General features: G+C 44.4%; 1 protein-coding gene across 4 annotated transcripts in view; it reads left to right on the plus strand.

Annotated features, from left to right (window-relative positions):
* PPM1H (protein phosphatase, Mg2+/Mn2+ dependent 1H) overlaps positions 1-20270 on the plus strand; it is a 258738-nt gene that overhangs the window by 80100 nt on the left and 158368 nt on the right. For all 4 annotated transcript variants that reach the window (XM_073788424.1, XM_073788425.1, XM_073788426.1 and 1 more), the window contains exon 2: positions 14289-14454. In XM_073788424.1, coding sequence (XP_073644525.1) covers positions 14289-14454 — 166 coding nt within the window. The remainder of the gene's footprint in view (positions 1-14288; positions 14455-20270) is intronic.

The following is a 20270-nucleotide window of genomic DNA, read 5'->3' on the forward strand; positions in this document are numbered from 1 at the left end:
AGCCCCAGGGAACAGCAGCCTTTGAGGCTCACTTGCTCATCCCCACATAAGGGCTAGTGGGGGGAGGAAGTTTCAGTTAATCACATTCCTATTGTATAGAGACTTGCTATATGTCAAATATGGTTTACTGGGTATCAGAGGATTATCTTAGAATGGCTGTAAACCATGTTCCATAATAAATTAATTTTGGCTCAGAAAGCAGTTTAAGATTTCCCATTAACTGGAGGCAGGGACAGGGACAGATACAGACTCAGCAGTAGAAAAGAATTCTTAGAAATTCCCTTTCAAGCAGAGATCCTCAGAGTACCTCCGAAAGGTGATCCACCGCCTTTTGGACGTTTCCAGTGAAGGGGACTCCTGCTTTCTGACGTAACTCATTGCATTGCTGGGCAGCTTCTGATAGTGTCAGAATTGCCTTTCTGCTGCCTCCGGCTCCCCCTTGGGCCTCTGGAATTTCCCTCCTGCTCGGCCATCCTGGCCAAGGCCAGCTTGGTGTAGGCTGTCCCTGTTAACAGAGCGAGTGAGCTGAGAAGCCAAGCTAGTGTGCTGAATTAAGAATATGCAGATTGGGCTTCCCTGGTGCAGGAAGATCCCACATACTGCGGAGCAGCTAAGCCTGTGCACCGCAACGACTGAGCCTGCGCTCTAGAGCCCACGAGCCACAACTACTGAGCCCACGTGCCGCAACTGCTGAAGCCTGCGTGCCTAGAGCCCGTGCTCCGCAACAAGAGAAGCCACCTCAATGAGAAGTCCGTGCACAGCAACGAAGAGCGGACCCCGCTCGCTGCAACTAGAGAAAGTCACGCACAGCAACGAAGACCCAAAGCAGCCAAAAATAAATAAATTAGTAATAAAAAAAAGAATATGCGGATTGTGACCAGCTGAAGGAGGTGGCAAAAGCCACCCACACGGGGGTGGCCAGTGGTTCCCTCAGCATCCAACTCCCATTTTGGGGAAGTGAAACCCACAGGTCGTTTTGATGGAAGACACAGTTTTAATACACCCATACAAAGGAAGTACAGTCACAAGGTTAGTAATTTACAGATTCCAGAATCGGGGGGGTGCCATGAGCCGGGGGAAGGGCAGCTCTCTGTCCCGGGTCAGCAGCAAGCAGGAGATAGAGCAAGGTAGCAGGCATCTATGACAGTCACTCCTGGATATCCCTGGGGCATTCGTTCCAGGAGCCCCCACGGATTCCAAGCTCTGTGGATGCTCGTCCCTGATGGAAAATGACGTTGTACAGTGAATACAGCCTACCCTCAGTATTTGTAGGTTTCACATCCGCAGATAAGGAGGGCCAACTGTACTCATAAAGTGGTTGGGGTGGGGGCTTCCCTGGTGGCGCAGTGGTTGATCCGCCTGCCGATGCAGGGGACACGGGTTCGTGCCCCGGTCCGGGAAGATCCCACATGCCGCGGAGCGGCTGCACCCGTGAGCCATGGCCGCTGAGCCCGCGCGTCCGGAGCCTGTGCTCCGCAACGGGAGAGGCCACAACTGTGAGAGGCCCGCGTACCCCACCCCCACCCCCGAAAAAAAAAAAAAATGGTTGGGGTGGAGGAACTGACTGTTTAAGACATTTTTATTGGGGTGGAGTTGATTTACAATGTTGTGTTAGTTTCTGGTATACGACACAGTGAATCAGTTACGCATATACATATATCCACTCGTATATCCACTTTCCTTGGGCTTAACTCTAAGTGGTTAATTTCAAAACTGCCCTGGGACAAGCGAAGTGGGAACTATGATGGGCATCCTAAACTCAAGTCCTCATCTAAATGTCCAGACTGGATGTGAGCAGGGTTACCATACTGTAAAATGCCCAGGCAGCAACTCAGAAAAGCAAAAGTTATTTTTCTCAAAAGGTTTTCTCATCACAGCAATCACTTGGTTATGAGGGGAGCCCAGCAGTAGAGCTCAGATTAAGATTCTCCCTAGAGGTGCCCTAGGTGCTCTGGTTTATCAACCACTTCTCTGCTGGAGATGTTCGGGGCTCCCTTCACATGTCTTGCTCTCATGAGCACTCATAAATAAATAACTTTTTTCTTTGGAAAATAGATTTATTTTCCTTGAATTGATTTGAGGGGACACCTCATGAAGAAGACATATATATATTTTGTGGCTGTTGCCTGCAGCTTGTGGGATCTAGGGATTAAACCCATGCCCTCGGCATTGAAAGTGCAAAGTCCGTTAATAACCACTGGACCGCCAGGGAAGGTCCCCCCCCCAACCCCCGTAAAAATATTTTAAGCTTTTAGAAACAAATAGGCAGGTTTAGAACTCATTCATTATTCTAGTGCCCCATTGATGTTATGGAGAGAATATGAGTTCCTTTGTTCATTCAACTAGCTTATTGAGTGCCTGCTCCCTGCTGTGTGACTTGAGACGTGGGAGAACATAACCAAAGTCAACATCCAGCATTAGGAAGCATATCTGTCTTTAACTAATTGAAATAATGGGGTGGTATTGGGCATCCAGTTTTAAACAGTTGACATTCTTGTCAGTGCCTTTGTCTCCTTCAAGGCCATAGCAAAGTCTCGTGGTACTTTCTAGCTTTCTGAGGGTGGGGAGATCAGTTTTCCTAAAATGGAACCCAGATTTGGCCCTTCTAGGGCCTCAAGGGTTAAACTAGCATGTTCTTTTCCTTATAAATTAGGGAGTCTTGGTTTGTTAACTGAGCTGTGTCATGGGTCTGGGCACAAAGGTAGAAATGTTGGATCAGATAAAAATCAGCTTTCAAAGGACTATTTTGTTGTTGTTCAGGCTTTAATCTGGAAACAAAACAGACTTTCTCTACAGGTTAGTTAACACAAGGGTGAAGATTTTCCAAAGCAGATTATTTTTAGTTAAAATAACTGTGTTTTTAAAAAACGACTGAAGTAATGAGGGGAAAATGAATTATTGTTCTTAATGTACATTTGTAGTAATAATGTACTTGCTCAGAACAAAAAATGTTGGAGTGCTGAACCCATATGACATGTCACAATTCCTTCCTGCAGTACCTGTATTCTATTTATAGGCCGTTGTGCAACTAATTACAAGAGCGTCGCTTGTGTGAACACAATACATCGTTTAAAACCTCAGTGACTCTGAGAAAATGCCAGAAGGGCTCGTCTAGGACCTTTAACTGAGTCTTTTTCCGTATGATACTGGTGGGATCAATAAAATGGAGGATCATGACGCACCTCTCTAGTGTTTAGGGTTACAAGCATTCACTCAGTTGTTAGATGGAAAGCACTTTAAACGGTTCTGTTTTCCAACAGTCAGACAAGTACCCTGTGAGGAAAGTACTGCTCATTGTTCCTGTCTTACCGATAAGAAACAGAGGCACAGGGAGATAAAGTAGCTTTTACTGAAAGTCCTGCCGCTACTTTTGGGCTGACCCAGCCTTTAGACCTGGGGAATCCGGTTCCAGAGTCTCTCTGCTCTTAAGGGCTTTACCCAACTGCCTCCCAAATTTCCAGCAGAAATCTGCCTGCCTGCACCCCACCAGGTGCATCCTGCTCTGTTGTGTGTTTAGGGTCACAGCCGTCGAGTTTGAGGAAAGTGGACGAGTGGCCTTCAGCTCTCCAATGAAGGACAGAGCACATTTTTAAAGATCTTTTCTAAACCAGGAACTCAGAAATCCCAATTTAGAGTGTTCTTACCACCAAACAGTCCTCTTCTGTATAAAATTATTCGTCTTGTGTTGCTTTAAGGTTAAAAAGGAAAATATCAGAGCCCTAGGTGGCCCAGAACTTTCTTTATCCCAGAGCAAGGGAAAAACCAAAGATTGTATCTGGGTTTTTGAGGAAACTGCTGATTAAAAATTTATGTATTTTATTTGATGTCTGTTGAGATTAGCGTCCTTTTATCTTTTGGTTTCATTTCATTAGTTTCTGGCTTTTTAAAGTTCAGTTTTTTTAGGTTACATGCTTCAAATCGACTTTCACTTTGTCTTGAAAAATACATTTCTCTAACATTGCTGATAGTACTGATACATCTGGTCAAATCAATAAAGAAAACCTTATCTTTAGCAATGTAGTGGCCTCAAGCACATTGCTTTTTTTCAATTGCCAATAGGAGCTAACAGCTATGTGCAAGGGGCACTGTTCTAAACCCGCAAAAAAGTTACTTTTCTGCTCTATTTAATTCAAAACTTCCAAACTTGACCTCCTTTTTAGGTAGGCCTTTATTTTGATTTCACTTGACCCCCACAGAGCTGCACTGTGGCCTTGTATGGAATTGCTCCAGCATCTGACAGAGTGCAGACTTCCTGATTTAAATGTGGAAGTTGGTCTTTAGTGTTATCAATGGTTTTGCTTAGAGGACCCAGAGACTAATTGAAAGGAAGTGCCCAATGGCAGCTTTCTGGTTTTTACCTTTACTGTTTTAGAAGTTCATTTCTAAACAGCCAATGTGAAGAAGAAAACATTGATATTTATGCAGGGAGATCTTTGGGACAATACTATATCTTCTTTTGATCTATAGTGTTCGTATTTTAATCTTCAGTTATCTAATTACACTGGTGAGGGAGCTAGGAGCTAACGATGGCCCCCAAATGCTAGCAGCGAAGTATATCCAAAGCTAAGGTTATAAGTAACACCAAGATGCACATTAAATTCTATCCAAACATACATCTCTCTCTTTGCTTCACTCATATATTATGTGTAGTGATATGAAATTGTCAGTATTGGGCTGTTTTTGACCTATAAAAACAATTTCAGAGCGTTCAGTCTAATGGTTTATTTCAGGGCTCAGCACATTTTCTGTAAAGGTATAGGTAGTAAAATACTATAGGCTTGGCGGGCAGACAGTCTCTGTGGAAATTGCTAACTGCCATTGTACCTGGAGGCCCACAATAAACAATATGTAAATGAATGAATGTGGCTGTGTTCCAATAAAACTTTATTTATGGACATGGAAATGTGAATTTCATGTAAATTTCACATGTCACATAATATTCTTTTGATTTTTTTCCCCAACTACTTAGAAATGTAATAAACGTTCCCGGCTTGGGGGGCCATACAAAACCAAGCAGTGGCCCGAATTTCACCCAAAAGCCACAGTTTGCCAACCCCTAGTTGGCTGCCACTGCCTTTGTAATTTCTGGTACCAAGCACTTTCTGTTCACTCTCCTGAAACCAATTTCATTATCTCCTCCAGAGCTCCCCACCCCAAGCCTTGTTTCACCTTCTCATCTCCCTTCATCATTGGAGTACTTCGTTCGCTCACCCTGCCAGGGGACACCTGAGCAGCGTCCTCTTTGCTCCTCTCTCCTCCACTACCCGTGTCCAGCAGGTCTTAACTAGGAATTCTCAGTTCTCTCACCTCCTCTGAAGCCTTCTGTTTGCTTCCATCCAGAGCCACTGCTTGATTCATGACCTCTTTGTCACCTGGACTGTTATAAAAGTGACACTTTGGTGACACTCTTGTGTGACAGAAGTGACGCTCTTCACTTTTGTCATTTATCCTCTATAATCCATCCTCCATCAGGCCACTACTGTTATTTTCCTAAACAGTTTTTATCATATCAGACGCTTCTTTAAAGCATCTTAGATTCTTCCCATGGGTCATAGGCTCCATAGGATAAAGTTCCTATAGAATTTCACGGTCTAGTTCTGACGTAGCTCCCTCGCCAAGCCTATACTTAAGTCACACCCACCCCTGTTTATAAAGTTCACATCACTGTTTTCAGAGGTTATTCCTATGCCTGGAGGGTCTTGCCTTGCTTTTTCTCTGATTCTTGATTTCCTCCTTTATTCCGTGAGGCTGAGCTCAGGTGCCACCTTGGCTGTGACACTTTCCGTGACTCTTCTTTTGCAGAATTGTCTCCTCCTCTGCATTTTCAGGTCTCTTGTGACATATATCTTGGGTATAGCATCAGTCGGAACAACTCAGTTATTTATAGGAAGGTGTCTCTACCGTGTAGATGACTATGGGCTCCCTGGGGGTAGAAGCCATGCCGTAGTCTTCTTGCTTTATCCCTCTTGGCTACACAATATTTTAAAGTCATTATTTCAATCAAGATGTACTACGTATCTAATAACTTTCTTGGTTTATTTATGAAGTCGCAGAGATCTGATTACAGGGTTGCAGAATCCAGTGCCTTTGGGACCAGGCTGGTGACTTAATGGCAGAAGTGGACAGAGTGAGGTCTGGGGTGAGCTAGCGAGGAAATGCCCCATCTCTGATCGTTGTCGCCCAAGAGTGTGACAGGTGTTGCTGAAGGTATTATTTTCCAAGAGAAATGGGAAAACTAAATTTTTAATATAAATATCCCAGTTTTTCTTTTAATTAATTAATGAATGGCTGCATTGGGTCTTCGTTGCTGCGTGCGGGCTTTCTCTAGTTGTGGCGAGTGGGGGCTACTCTTTGTTGCGGTGTGCGGGCTTCTCATTGTTGTGGCTTCGCTTGTGGAGCATGGGCTCCAGGCGTACAGGCTTCAGTAGTTGTAGTACGTGGGCTCAGTAGTTGTGGCACATGGGCTCAGTAGTTGTGGCTCGCGTGCTCTAGAGCACAGGCTTAGTAGCTGTGGTGCACAGGCTTAGCTGCTCCATGGCATGTGGGATCTTCCCAGACCAGGGCTTGAACCCATGTCCCCTGCATTGGCAGGCAGACTCTTAACTACTGCACCACCAGGGAAGCCTCCGGTTTTTCAATATGGCCAACTGCAAATTCACCTTCTAAAGAAATACCTTGTGGGCACAACTTTTAAAATACCAACCTGTCTGTCGGCTGGATGTGGCCCTTGAGACCCCAGTTAGCAGACCCCGATTGGTCACATCTCTTCATTAGCCACGGACAGGGCCTGGGAACCAGAGCGTGCAAGTCTGCGTGATGGGAGAAGGCCTTGCACGTGTGTGCTCTGTTCTCAGCTGCGTTCATCCTGCCGTCTTGACACTCTGCCTCCTCCACCTGTTGGTGCTTAGCCATCTTCCAAGGTGTGAAAGCCAGACACCACAGAGAGTTCCATGGCTTTCCATCCTTTCTCCTCCCTGGTGACACCCGCCGGGCCGTTAACTGAATGGGCTGGGGTGACCTCCTGTTCTGCCTCCTCCCCGGAGGTGGCTGGGAGAACGTTCATCAGGAACATCCATTCTTTTTTTTTTTTTTTTTGCAGTACGCAGGCCTCTCACTGTTGTGGCCTCTCCCGTTGCGGAGCACAGGCTCCGGACGCGCAGGCTCAGCGGCCATGGCTCACGGGCCCAGCCGCTCCACGGCATGCGGGATCCTCCCGGACCGGGGCACGAACCCATGTCCCCTGCATCCGCAGGCAGACTCTCAACCACTGCGCCACCAGGGAAGCCCAGGAACATCCCTTCTTGATGGAGGTTCTGGCTGTTTTTGCTGACGGCTGTTAGCGAAGGCTTTTGTTCCTAGTCAGAGCCCTGGTTTTCTAGTACACCAAGAATGAGAGGTTATTAACGCCCTTGGAGCTAGGAATTAAGTTGTCCTTATGTTCCAGCCTGTCTGGGTGGTCAGTAACCACTTCAGAGAATCACATGAAACATTGCCTGTGGGGTAACCTAGAAAAGAGAATTTTAATAATTGATTGCTATATTTGGTCTCCCGTAAGTGATTGATTTCCCACCCTTCCACCTACGGCCTTTTGCTGCTTCTCAATTGTATATGAATCAGCAACAACTCAGTTCACCTGATGGCCTTTCTAAAATGCTTGCTCCTTCTTAGTGTGATTACTGGCTGTTTAGCGGTATTAACACTTCGTGTAAACTTTTTAGTCTAAACTGTCCAGGCTTTTATTTCCTTTAAAAACAAAGCAATAGAGTAATACCAAAAAAAAAAACCAAAAAACAAAAAACAGAGATCAAACCCAACCAAATTCTCTCTTTGGTCTTTTTCTGTGGGTCTGGGACCTGAGCTTCTGAGACCAGGAGCCTGGGGAGAGATGGCCTCCTTGGGCAGATCTAGGTGGGAACCTAGAAGTAGCACGTTCCTGACGGTGTGGCGCTTTCCTGTGTACAGAACACTGTCGCATGGGTGGCTTGTGTGTTGCAACCACTTTGAGAAGAAGGCTCAGAGGAGCAGGTGGCCTTGCTCAAGGTCCATGTTCAGGGAAGTGTCATGCCGTGCCTCTTGTAGGCTCTGGATGTGACCCTGTGTCCTTGAGGCTGGCAGAGGGACACTGACAGAAAGAAGAGGGAAGAAGACGTTCCCCTCAAACTCACATAACTTGATAAAAGTCCTCTGGGCCCAACACAAGAGGCAGCTAGCTTGTGTTGGATATATTATTATTAAGTAATAATATTGAGTACTTACTGTGTACTGTTAAATACTCGTTATGCTAGGGCATTTAATTCTATCGGAAGTGACAGTTATCATCCGCATTTTAGAGACAGAAAGTAAACTTACTGTGCCCGAGAACAGACAGCAAGTTTGAACCTGGTCTACCTGACCATTGTCTCTGTTGGTTCTTCTGCTGAGGTGCCAAGGGGGAGGGGTTGGTAATGAATGACTTGACACTTGTGACATGTGGGAATCTTTCCAAAACATTATCAACTGTGACTATCCTTTGTGGATTGACTGTCCTGTAAATCCTTTTGAAAATGTTTCCATTGTCAGTTCTCTGGACCAGTGGCTGTTGTGACAGGGGCTCACTACTTGAGAATAGTTACTCGTCTGAATTTAGTGATAGGAACCTGCTCTGTGTGTTATATTATCAGGTGAATGTCCTTAAGGTCAAGGTTTTGAGCAGATGAGAAGGCAGGTAACTTGATAATTTAACAGTTGCCATTAAAACCAGGATTCTTCTGCTGAAATTCAGGTGGAGTTGATTTTTTAAAAATTTGTGACTAGAATATTTTACAAACAGAAAGAAGGAAAACAGGTTTCCAAAGTGTGTGATAGTAGCAGAGAATGAATCACTTGCTCTTTTTAAATAGGGTCTTCTACTGCTACAAATCTCATGGTCACATTCATGCCTGGTGTTCAGGTCATAGCTTCCAGTTGTATCTGATACACACATAGGATTTTGGACTTCCAAGACCTTAAAATTCTGTATTTACCTGTTTTTACAAGGGGGGAAAAATCTAGGTGTTTTGTCCAGTTGAGGGTAGGCTGGTAGGTTAACACAGTCCATAATTGAATTTAACTTTGTCACGTGTCTCTCTGCTAGGGCAAACATATCCCGATCTTCTAAGGGAAGAAAGAACTGGATGTAAACTTTCCATATTGAAGACATAGTAGTTAACCTTCCCTTTCATCGTCTCACAATTCTCCCACTTGAATTTTAACCCTAACTTCAGAATTTCCCAGTTCTTTAATTTAGGTGACTAATATCCCCTCTCCCGAACACATGTATTTTAGCAACTCCCAGAATTTAATCTGAGAAGTACTACTAAGAAACTGAGGTTTGCAGAAGTTAAGCAACTTGACCAAACACTCTGCTGTCCAGTAGTTGTGACTTTAAAAAGAGGAGAACAGTAGTGGCCAACTCGTAGAGTCCACAGAGGATTACATGAGTTAATTACTACATGTAAAATGCTAACAACAGTCCCTGGCACATAATTAGTTCTCAACAAGTGTAAGATACTGTTATTACCCTACATCTAGGAAGTAGCAGAGTTGATTTCTGTCTGGTTTCATTCATTGTTTCAGCAGATGTTTGTTGAACACCTGCTGTGTGCTAAGTTCTGGGGAGATAGCCCATGTCTTAACCATTGTGCTTTATTACTTCCAGTTTAATTTCAAGGAAGATGTTCTCCTCCTTTGTAGGAAATTGGAAAATAATGACACCAAAGAGATGATGATTTGTGGTCCACCAACGTTTTGTCTTTAAGTCTTCAAAATAAGCATCATGGGTGGGTATTGCTTAAAGAAAGGACATCTTGAAGTCATTCCTGTTGATCTCAAGATAGTGCTGACTTTTTGCTGGAGCCTGTGATAAGAAGGGAATGATAGAGTTGCTCACATAAAAAAAAAAATTGAACCTATTGACAGAATGATGCTTCTGAACTCAGAAAACAGTTTTTCTCAGTTTACTTTTAGAGGAATTGGAGGTTTTATTTATATTTAGTAAACAAAGCATTTGCCTTTGAAGAACAAAATGAAATATTTAAGTTGATAGAGGTCAAGCTTTTTATTTATTTGTTTTTTGCGGTATGCGGGCCTCTCACCGCTGTGGCCTCTCCCGTTGCGGAGCACAGGCTCCGGACGCGCAGCCTCAGCGGCCATGGCTCACGGGCCCAGCTGTTCCGCGGCATGTGGGATCTTCCCGGACTGGGGCACGAACCCGTGTCCCCTGCATCGGCAGGTGGACTCCCAACCACTGCGCCACCAGGGAAGCCCCAGGTCAAGCTTTTTAAAGCCAAAATAAATTGAGAAGAATCAGGTCTTTCTACTAAAGCTGTACAGAGTCAGGAATTTGAAATAATATGAAATATTGGATAGCAGTTGTGTGTTTTAAAAAGGCAATGGCTTTCATTAAAATGACTATCATCTGGGTAATAATCAGATATCTGACCAAACAGGCTTCCAGGGCTGGGGCTGCTGTCTTCCCTCTAGGTTGACGTTTCTGACTTTGTGATATTTCGTCAGTGTCATTCACAAACTGTATTCGCTTGAAATGGCAAAGGAAGTGTACCCTTGATTGTTCTTCACGGTTCCCTGGCTTTGATGAGTCATTGCTGGACAGCCTTCTCAACCAAGTGCCGATAAGAATAGACACACAATAGAAAAATTAAACAACTGAGAGCTGAAGCAGAAAGAGCTGGGACTGTGCTGTATTTAGCTGTGTGACCTTGTGTAAGCCACAGTATTCCTGGGCCCTGGGTTTCTCATGCATACAATAAAGATTCTAGGGTCTCTTGCTGAAGTTAGGTCAACTTTGGAATTTAATATCCCCCAAGAGAGATAGGAGATATACAGCACATTCAAGGGACAGTGATTCGTGATTTATGTAATTATCGTAGCTTTGTTGACTGTTGGAAAATAGCAGTGGCAGATGAGTCAACCTGGCATGCAGCTTTCGGAGATCAGTGATGCTTTTTTTTGTTAAAGTTATGCTTTAGTCAGGTTTTTTTTTGGGTCCCAATGGTCAGGGTGATGCCAAGTTCCAGAAATAGAAGCCCCGATCTTGTTCAGAGGACGGTACGGAAGGGACGGTTGTCACGAACTTGTTTTCCTAGCCGAGCCTCCACTTCGGCTTTCCCTAGGGAAGATGTTAGTGGGTGACCACGGGGGTGTAACATCACCATCCAGCGAACCATCCGCCCCAAACGTGTTGCTTGGAAGTCACTATCAGTGACAGAGAAGAGGCAGGTGGTATTTTAAATCTCCTTCCTCTGCCGGGTTTGATTCTCCAAAAATCCATGTGAAAGGGAAACTCCAGACAAATGCATGTTCTGTATTAGGAGCTCCAGCTGCAAACACCTGGACTAAACGTGGGCTCCTCTAGAGACAGGCAGATCTGAACCATCCATCCTTCATCCTTCCTCTGGGTGCCTTCTCCAGTAGCTAGAGAAGCAGGGAGAGAATCTCCTTTCTCTCAGGCACGGACCTGAGCTTGCCTAATCTGCTTATTCCGTGCTTCCCCACACAGTCCAGCTGGTCCTCCCACCGACTGATGCAAATCCCCATGTATAATAGGAAGAGGTTGGGCTGGGGGTCAAAGGAGGCCTCACTCTGAATCCCAGCAGCGCTCCTTCCTGGCTGTGGAACTTGGGATAACTTACTTAGCTTGGGCAGCAAGCATAGTGGTATTAATGGTCTTATGCAGGTAGTGTGTGTGTCTTCATCGTGTCGTCAAGAATTGCACTGTATTCTTTTTTAATTTTTTTTTTATTGGAGTACAGTTGCTTTACAGTGATGTTAGTTTCTGCTGTATAGCAAAGTGAATCAGCTATACGTATACATCTGTCCCCTCTTTTTTGGATTTCCTTCCCATTTAGGTCACCACAGAGCATTGAGTGGAGTTCCCTGTGCTCTACAGTAGGTTCTCAGCATTGTATTCTTAAACCTTGTGAAAACGCCTCCTCCTTAGAGGAGAGAGTGAAGGTGGGGCCGAAAACTAGACCTTGACCTTTTCCTCCCTTCATCCCTGAGAGGGTGTGGAGGCAGATTTGACCTCACAGAGATCAGCAGGGACCCCTGCCTCCTACGAGAGACCCCCACCACGAGGACAATGGTCTTCATATTCTGTAAGCAACAATCTACTTTTAAAAAAAAAAAGAATCTTACACAAAACTGTCGTGTGTAAAATGAGTTAAAGACTTCCATTTATAAAAATATGGTTAAGTTGAAATTTATAATAAACTCAGGAAGAATGATAAAGCAGTTTCAGTGAACAGAAATTTGAAATAGCGGAGATAGTAGATGACTCTTATGATCTTTTTCCTATTACATATAGATAAGTAATTGCAAAATTTTTTTTTTTTATTTCTTTTTGCCTGCATTGGGTCTTTGTTGCTGAGCGCGGGCTCTCTAGTTGTGGCGAGCGAGGGCTACTCTCTGATGCGGTGTGCAGGCTTCTCATTGCGGTGGCTTCTCTTGTTGCGGAGCACGGGCTCTAGGCACGTGGACTTAAGTAGTTGTGACACACGGGCTCAGTAGTTGTGGCGCACGGGCCTATCTGCTCCGCGGCATTTGGGATCCTCCCAGACCAGGGCTTGAACCCGCGTCCCCGGCATTGGCAGGCAGATTCTTAACCACTGCGCCACCAGGGAAATCCCTCAAATGGTATTTTTTTAAACAGATCTTCTTCCAATCAAGTGATACTGGTCAAAGAGAAAAGATAGAAGGATTATAATGCCAAAGCTGCCCAAAATATATAGACTGGCATGTATTTGTTCACATGTAACAGATGGGAATCAACTTTTAAATTATTGCAGTTTTTTCCAAAATGCTTATACATTTAAAAAATAAATTTAAAGTAAATGTTAAAACATCTGAAACACCTCCATAGAATCCCAAGGTTTGGTAGAAGACTGTTCAAAACACACTCCCTGAAGTCTTACAGCACTCAGATCTCAGTTTGCTCTGTTTCCTGTTTGATTGTAGCGTGTATACAGTTTTTAGTACTGAAAGCCATTTGATATAAAAAATGGTGACATTTGAATAAGGTCTGCAGTCTGGTTGACAGCGCTGGATCAGTGTCAGTTGCTTGTTTTGATGTTGTACTTGAGTGATATAAAATGTTGCTTTTGGGGGAAGTTGGGTGAAGGGTACATGAGATTCTCTATACTATTTTTGCAGTTTACTCTGAGTTTATAATTATTTCAGAATTTAAAATTCTTTATAAAAAGTCATTTGAAAATGATCATCTTCTAATTAATTGTTAGGAGGGAGTACAACAAGACTGAGTGGTGTATATACCACACTTTTAAAGTGGTTTTCCATCTGTCTTACCTTATTTTGAAAAAAAAAGCATCTTTCTTTCCTTGCCACTGAGTCTGTATCCTCCACACTCACTCTGTCACCTACTGTGACACTGTTGAAATTTTGGGAAAAAAACACAGTCAATGGCACATCAAGGAGAGCTCTCTTTCAGGAAAACTAATTTAGCTGCCACTTAACTACTTAATAAGAAAATGGTACCGAAACCCAGGAGTTCATTCTGCGGTCACCTGATACAGAAGAAGGTCTATGAATGATGTAGCATGTTTTTCTGAGGCATTCCTGTGCTCAAAACATTAGTAATTAGGCCAAAGAATATCGACATGCCATGAGATCATAGGGCCACACGTACAAATCAGCATGCCCTATAGTCTGTTGTGATGATGCAACGTGAGGAGTGTTATTCTACATGAGAAAAGATAAAGGAGTGAAGATAATTTTAAAAGAATAAACCTTTGATCCGTTCACTTCTCCGTGTGTAAAGTAAAAGTGGTCATGGCAGTCATGAAATACAGTTCTCTGTTCTCTTGGATTTTACAGTGTGCTGTAAACGACTGCCTTGTTCTTTGATAAGATTGATGGTGGTTTTGCTCTATCACTTGGAGAAATGCAACGGAATTCCCTGAGCCAGCCATCTGTCTTCAATGTAATTGGCAAAAAGTGATTGTCTCGAGTGTTTTGACTGGAAGTGGATTGGTGGGGTTGATCCCGTCTATCAGACACCTGCGAAGGTGAGCTGACCTCAGCATATTGCTTTAGCACATGTTTTAACATATGCTGGTAGAATTACATTAAAAAAAAAAATCCATTTACTCCACCAAGGCTGTAAGGTCCTGTGCATTAAGTAGGGCGTTTGTTTTGTGCCAGTTGTGAAGCCTGTCTGGGCTGACCTGAGGGACTGGGCTCTCAGCTCTCCAGACATCACTCTGTCTGACCGGCTTTTCTGGCTTCTCCTCCAGGGTTATCAACGCCGGGAAGAGCACACACAATGAAGACCAAGCCAGCTGTGAGGTGCTCACCGTGAAGAAGAAAGCAGGGGCCATTACCTCAACCCCAAACAGGAACTCAGCTAAGAGACGGTCCTCACTTCCCAACGGGGAGGGGCTGCAGCTGAAGGAGAACTCGGTAAGACCCTCCTTCATCCCCTGTTCTCGGGTGAGAGGAACATGCACGCTGTGGCCCCGTTGTGGGATGTTCGGAATGGAAGAGAGAAAAGCCATGTCCCCAGGGTTAGTGGAGTGGCAGGTCTGTGCTCAGGGTATCACACCGTCACAGCGAAGGTGACACATGGAGTTAGGAAGAGCTGGTGTTGAATTCCCTGGCGGTGCAGTGGTTAGAACTCTGAGCTTCCACTGCTGGGGGCTCGGGTTCCATCCTGGGTTGGGGAGCTAGGATCCCGCAAGCCGAGCAGCACGCAAAGTAAACAAACAAACAAATAAATGGAGCAGCTGGTGTTTAGGTTCTAAACCTTTAAAGTAAAGAAAACGCCCATATCATATATGAGTTTTGCTGCAAGAATTAGTATATATGTTTGGTGGTTTTTAAGAAGCTACTTCAAGGTTTTTGTGAAGGACATAGTCCCTGGAAGTCTCTCAGAAGCAGTGGGAGGAACTCTAGCCATCGGCTTGCAGCCCTGCTATGCACGACTCTGCCCCTCTCCTCTCCTTGCCTGCCCCTTAGAGTTGCCCAGTTGGAGCCTTGCTTGAATGTCTTCCAAATTAATGTTTGTTTCAACTGGCCCAAAGCCCTTGCATCCTATGGGGCAGCCCTGCAGACCGGATGCTCTATTGACAAACCACAGAGCGTTTCTCCTCTTTCCAATTTCTGGAGAACAAAGCAGACATCCTCGGAAAGTTCTGAAGAAGCTCTCAGAAAAGTATAGGGAACAATCAGTACTCTGTCCATCGGCAGATTTAGTCCTACAGAAAAGAGACATTAAATGGGGTGACCCCAATGTGACTGTTTATTCTGATGGTCTTAGGATGTTTTTGTATGTAAATTTCTATAGGATTGTAAAGGATCTAGGAATCTCTTCTTAGTCTAAGTGATAGTGTCTTGTTGCATTTACGCTTAGGGAATAAGAGTACTGATTTATTTTGGTAGCATTAGTTCAACTTAGGGTTAGAAAACAGTGACCTGTGGAGATTCATCAGCTGTGCTTGCTTTCAAGGCTGAAGGAAGCACTGATTAGGCCTCTCCCAAAAAGCGAGAGTCAGGGACCCAGATGGGCAGGACAAAATAATACTGGTTAAGTGCATGGTCTCCGGAGTAAGACGTTTCAGAACAGTCCATTGCTTACAGCTGTTGAATTTGGGGATAGTTATTTATTCTCTGAGCCTCACCCTTTCTCTTCTCTAAAAAGGAAGGATAATAATGGTAACTACCAAATATGGTGGAAGAGGCTAGTTGCAAGTAAGAAATCCAACAGTCCATGTAAAGTCTTGAGCCAGTGTCATCATTAATAAATCCTTGATCAATGCTAGTGATTATTATCCTAAAGTCAGTTCTACTTCTGTAATCCTCTGCGGATAACGCCCACTGGGTTTTCATTCATTTGTAAACTGGAGATCACACAATGTCTTTCGTACCTTCTTGATGGACTTATTTTGAGGATTGAGTTTTTATGGAAAAGGGCTCAGGAAATGTGAGACATTAGTGATAATTGGGTATGGGTGCCAGTGACTTAATGTTGCTCTTTCCCCTGGCAGGTCTCCTCTGCCACTGGATATAAAGGGATTTCTGTAAAACTAAGTCAGTGTTGACATTTGGCTGAAGGCCTGTGGGTGATGGCGTTTTCCCTTGTTGCTAAGTTCCTCCTAGAAGTGGAACCAGGAGTAACTTTTTACCTTTCTTTCCTTAAGAACAGTGAAACCAGTGCATGAGCCCTTTAGGATGGAGCCGGGGGCCTCCTTTGTGATGACTCTGAACCTCTGTGGGGTCCATGAGCCACTAGGAGGCAGCAAGGACATGCCATGCAGAGCCGGCACCTCTCCCCCTGCATTCCTGCTTTGGCCACAGCAGCTTCACTTCTACCTGCCTTATATATTAGGCTACTTATTAGAGTTTAAGGCAAGCGCTGTGCCGCCTTTTTCCTTTTAATTGTGGGAAATTATACATAAAATGAAAGTTACCATTTTAACCATTTTTAAGTGTATGGTGCCATGGTATCAAATACATTCATACTGTTGTGTAACCATCAGTATCATACATCTGCTGAACCTTTTCATCTTCCCAAACTGCAACTCTGTACCCATTAAACACTAACTACTCCTTCCTTCTCTCCCCCTTCCCCTCCCCGTCCCCCGTCCCTCGTCCCTGGCAACTACCATTCTATTTCCTGTCCCAGTGAATTTGACTGCTCTAGGGGCCTCCTATAAGTGGAATCATATAATATTTGTCTTTTTGTAGTTGGCATATATCACTTATCGTAATGTCTTCAAAGATTATCCATGTTGTAGAATGCGTCATAATCTTATTCCTTTTTAAGGCTGAATAATAAATATTCTGTTGTGTGCGTATATACCATTTTGTTTATCCATTCATCCGTCGATGGACACTTGCTTTCATTGTCTATTGTGAATATTACCACTATGAACATGGGTGTTTGAATACCTGTTTGAGTCCCTGCTTCCGATTCTTTTGAATATACACCCAGAGTGGAATTGTTGGGTGATAACGGTAATTCTGTTCAATATTTTGAGGAACACCATGCTGTCTTGCACAACAGCTGCACCATTTTACATTCCCACCAGCAGTACACAAGGGTTCCAATTTCTGCACGTTTTTGCCAACACTTGTTAATTTCTGTTTTTCTAAAATAACAGCCGCCCTGATGAGTGTGAAGTGGTACCTCATTGTAGGTATGTATTTCCCACGATGAGCGATGTTGAACATCGTTTCATGTGCTTCTTATTGGCCAGATATATCTTCTTTAAAGAAATGTCTGTTCAGGTCCTTTGCCCATTTTAAAATCAGGTTGTCTGTTTCGTTGTTGTTGTTTGTGCTGCTTTCTAAAAGCTGGAAAAGCATAACCTAGTGTGCCAGGTGACTCACTGAGTGCGAGCTGTGTTCCAGGAATTGGATGCTGAGGATTCAGCAGGGAATAAAACAGACAGCAATCCCTCCCTACAGGGAGCTTGCGTTCTTTGACGGCGACAAACAGTTAAAATAGATAGCATGGCAGATAAACACTACGGAGAAAAACAAAGTAGGGAAGCAGTAGGGAAAAACAAAATAGGAAGCGTGAGGCTCAGGGTGGTTAAAGGAGGTGTCAGACTGTAACACGGGGGCAAAGACCTGAAAGGGCAGCTGTTGGGAGGAAGAACATTCTGACATCCTAGGCAACTGTAAGAACCCTGAGGCAGGAACAGGCTTGCAGTTTCTCAAAGAATCTGCCAGGAAGCCCATGCGTCTGGAGCAGACATAGGAAAGCCTGGGTTGCAGGTGACATTGTCAGAAAGGTTATAGAGAGTGAGACAAAGTGGCAGGACCTCAAGGCCGTTATCGGGACTTTGGCTGCTATGCTGAATGAACAGTTTGCTAGCAGAGGTCACTGGATATACTGCTTAAAAGAGGCCGGTGATTTTTGCCATCTAAAGACATCCCTTAACTCAGATATGGTGACACTGAGGAAAGGGCAGTGACAGCATAGGGCCCAGGGCAAGAAAACACCCGCAGGAGACAAGTAAGGTGATCCCCCCTTTCTCCCTGTGATTCTCTTCCTTCACCCAGCAAGTGTGTGCTGAGCTCTGAGTCTGCACGCTGGGCCTTGGGGCTGAGGAGATGAACTCAGTACAGTTCCCACCCCCTCGAGCAGAGTTGGGGAGGGGAGGAAGGGTCGATAAGCAGCAGTACTACAGTGGAGTGAGTTTTAGGAGAAACAGAAAAAGTCCAGGTTGTGTGGACTCTCAGACTGGCCCCTGGTGGTTTGGGGAACAGTGGAGGGGATAGGCTGGGTCAGGTGAGGGAAGGCTCCCTGGAGAAATGACATTTGAGCTGTCAGAATTAACCAAGCAAATAAGAGAAAGGGGAGCTCCTGACAGGGAACGTGCAAATGCGGAGACAGGCTGGCGTGAGAGTGCGTGGGGCATGTCTTCCCACGTTTGGGAGCACGTGTAGTCACTTGGAGGGGAATGAGGCAGGAACAGCAAGCAGGTGTCACACGTGAGGGCCACTGAATGCCCTAATAAGCTGGAATTGTAACTAGTGACTTTAGACAAAGGCATAACGGACTCACGACAGTGGGGAGGCTGACTTGGAAGACGAGGGGAGCACACCTAGAGGCTGGGACACCTAGGAGTCTGGCTCGTGCAGAAATCTGCGTGAGAAATGATGAAAGCTCGAAATAAGGGAGTGATTAGAGCAAGGGGCAGGCTCGGAAGAGATGATATGAGAGGTACTGTTGAGGTGACCAGGTGACCAACCATGTGGGGCAGGGGAGAGTGGGAGATGCCAGGTTTCAGCCACTGGGTGCTGGTCCTTGAAAGTGAACCCCTGGGGCAGGCACAGGTTCAAGGTGAGGAGATGGGCGGAAATGGCGACTTGAGTTTTGAGGATGCTAACTTTGCAGGGGGGAGTGTTTTGTAGGAAGTTAGAGCTGAGGGATTGGAGCTCAGAGCAAGTCTAGGGGGGCTTAGAATTCAGGAGTTACAAGCCCAAAGGAATTCCAAGAAGAGAGGGGAGTTGTCAGAAGCAGAAGTAGCAATGCTGCGGGCCACAGAGAGGCCAAGAAAGGTAAGGATGAAAAAGTGGCAAATACTATTATAAGCAAGAAATGCAGCAACGGGAAAAATAATGGCATCATTATTTCATTTGCAAATAGAGAGTTGACAGGCATGAAGGATGGTGAAAGGAAGATGCATGGACTCTCTCCAGAATACATGTGATGAATTTCTCCCTCCTTTTCGACCTCTTCATCCCCAACAAACTTTGTACAGTCAAAATAAATATTTCCACAAGACTTCTTTCACATATAATATCACCTTCATCTTACTTGGAGATTGAAGAAAGCCTAAAGTTTCCTGTAAGATCACATGAGATTCACCATGAAAAGAGGAATTATCACAGGAATATTTTTATATGTTAGAAACATGGGAGGGACTTCCCTGGCGGTCCAGTGGTTAAGACTCCGCACTTCCGCTGCAGGGGGCGCAGGTTCGATCCCTGGTAGGGGAACTAAGATCCCGCTTGCCACGCAGCATGGCCAAAGAAAAAGAAAGAAAGAAAGATCAGTGATGTGCAAGGAATTCAATTCAGCAGGAGCCTAACTTTGTATTTGATAACGTAGGGTAGTTGGGTAGCAGTGAGATGATTATTTATCACTACAGATAATTATTGATTGGTATAAAGATTATAAGACAACTTTAAATTTTTCTAAGCTTTTTATTTTATATTGGAGTACAGTTGATTAGCAGTGTTGTGTTAGTTTCAGGTGTACAGCAAAGTGATTCAGTGATACATATATATATGTATCTATCCTTTTTCAAATTCTTTTCCTGTTGAGGTTGTTACAGAATATTGAGCAGCGTTCCCTGTGCTCTACAGTAGGTCTTTGTTGGTTAACCATTTTAAATATAGCAGTATGTACCTGTCAGCTTTAAGCCATCCGTCATGCCAGCTTACAGAGAATTATTTTATCCTATTAGTACACGTAATTGTGTAGCCAAAGGAGTCAAATTAATCCTCCTGTTTTAAAACAAACTTAAAAAAGATTTTGGTGGATAAAATAACATGCACTCTGTTCTGCTTCTCATAGCTTCCACGAGGCATTTGCCGAAGGAGCGTTGTTTCCTGTACTTGGGTGAGCTCTTGACAGCAGCGCCTTACTTATAAGAAAGAAAATACAAATTAATTTCAGGTTCCATCTACATATAGAGGAAACTCTCAGGAACAGAAGAAGCCATGTTCGAGAGAAGTCATAAAACTTAAAAGGAAAACAAAGA

The sequence above is a fragment of the Tursiops truncatus genome, chromosome 11 (assembly GCF_011762595.2).
Source record: "Tursiops truncatus isolate mTurTru1 chromosome 11, mTurTru1.mat.Y, whole genome shotgun sequence".
Taxonomy (NCBI): domain Eukaryota; kingdom Metazoa; phylum Chordata; class Mammalia; order Artiodactyla; family Delphinidae; genus Tursiops; species Tursiops truncatus.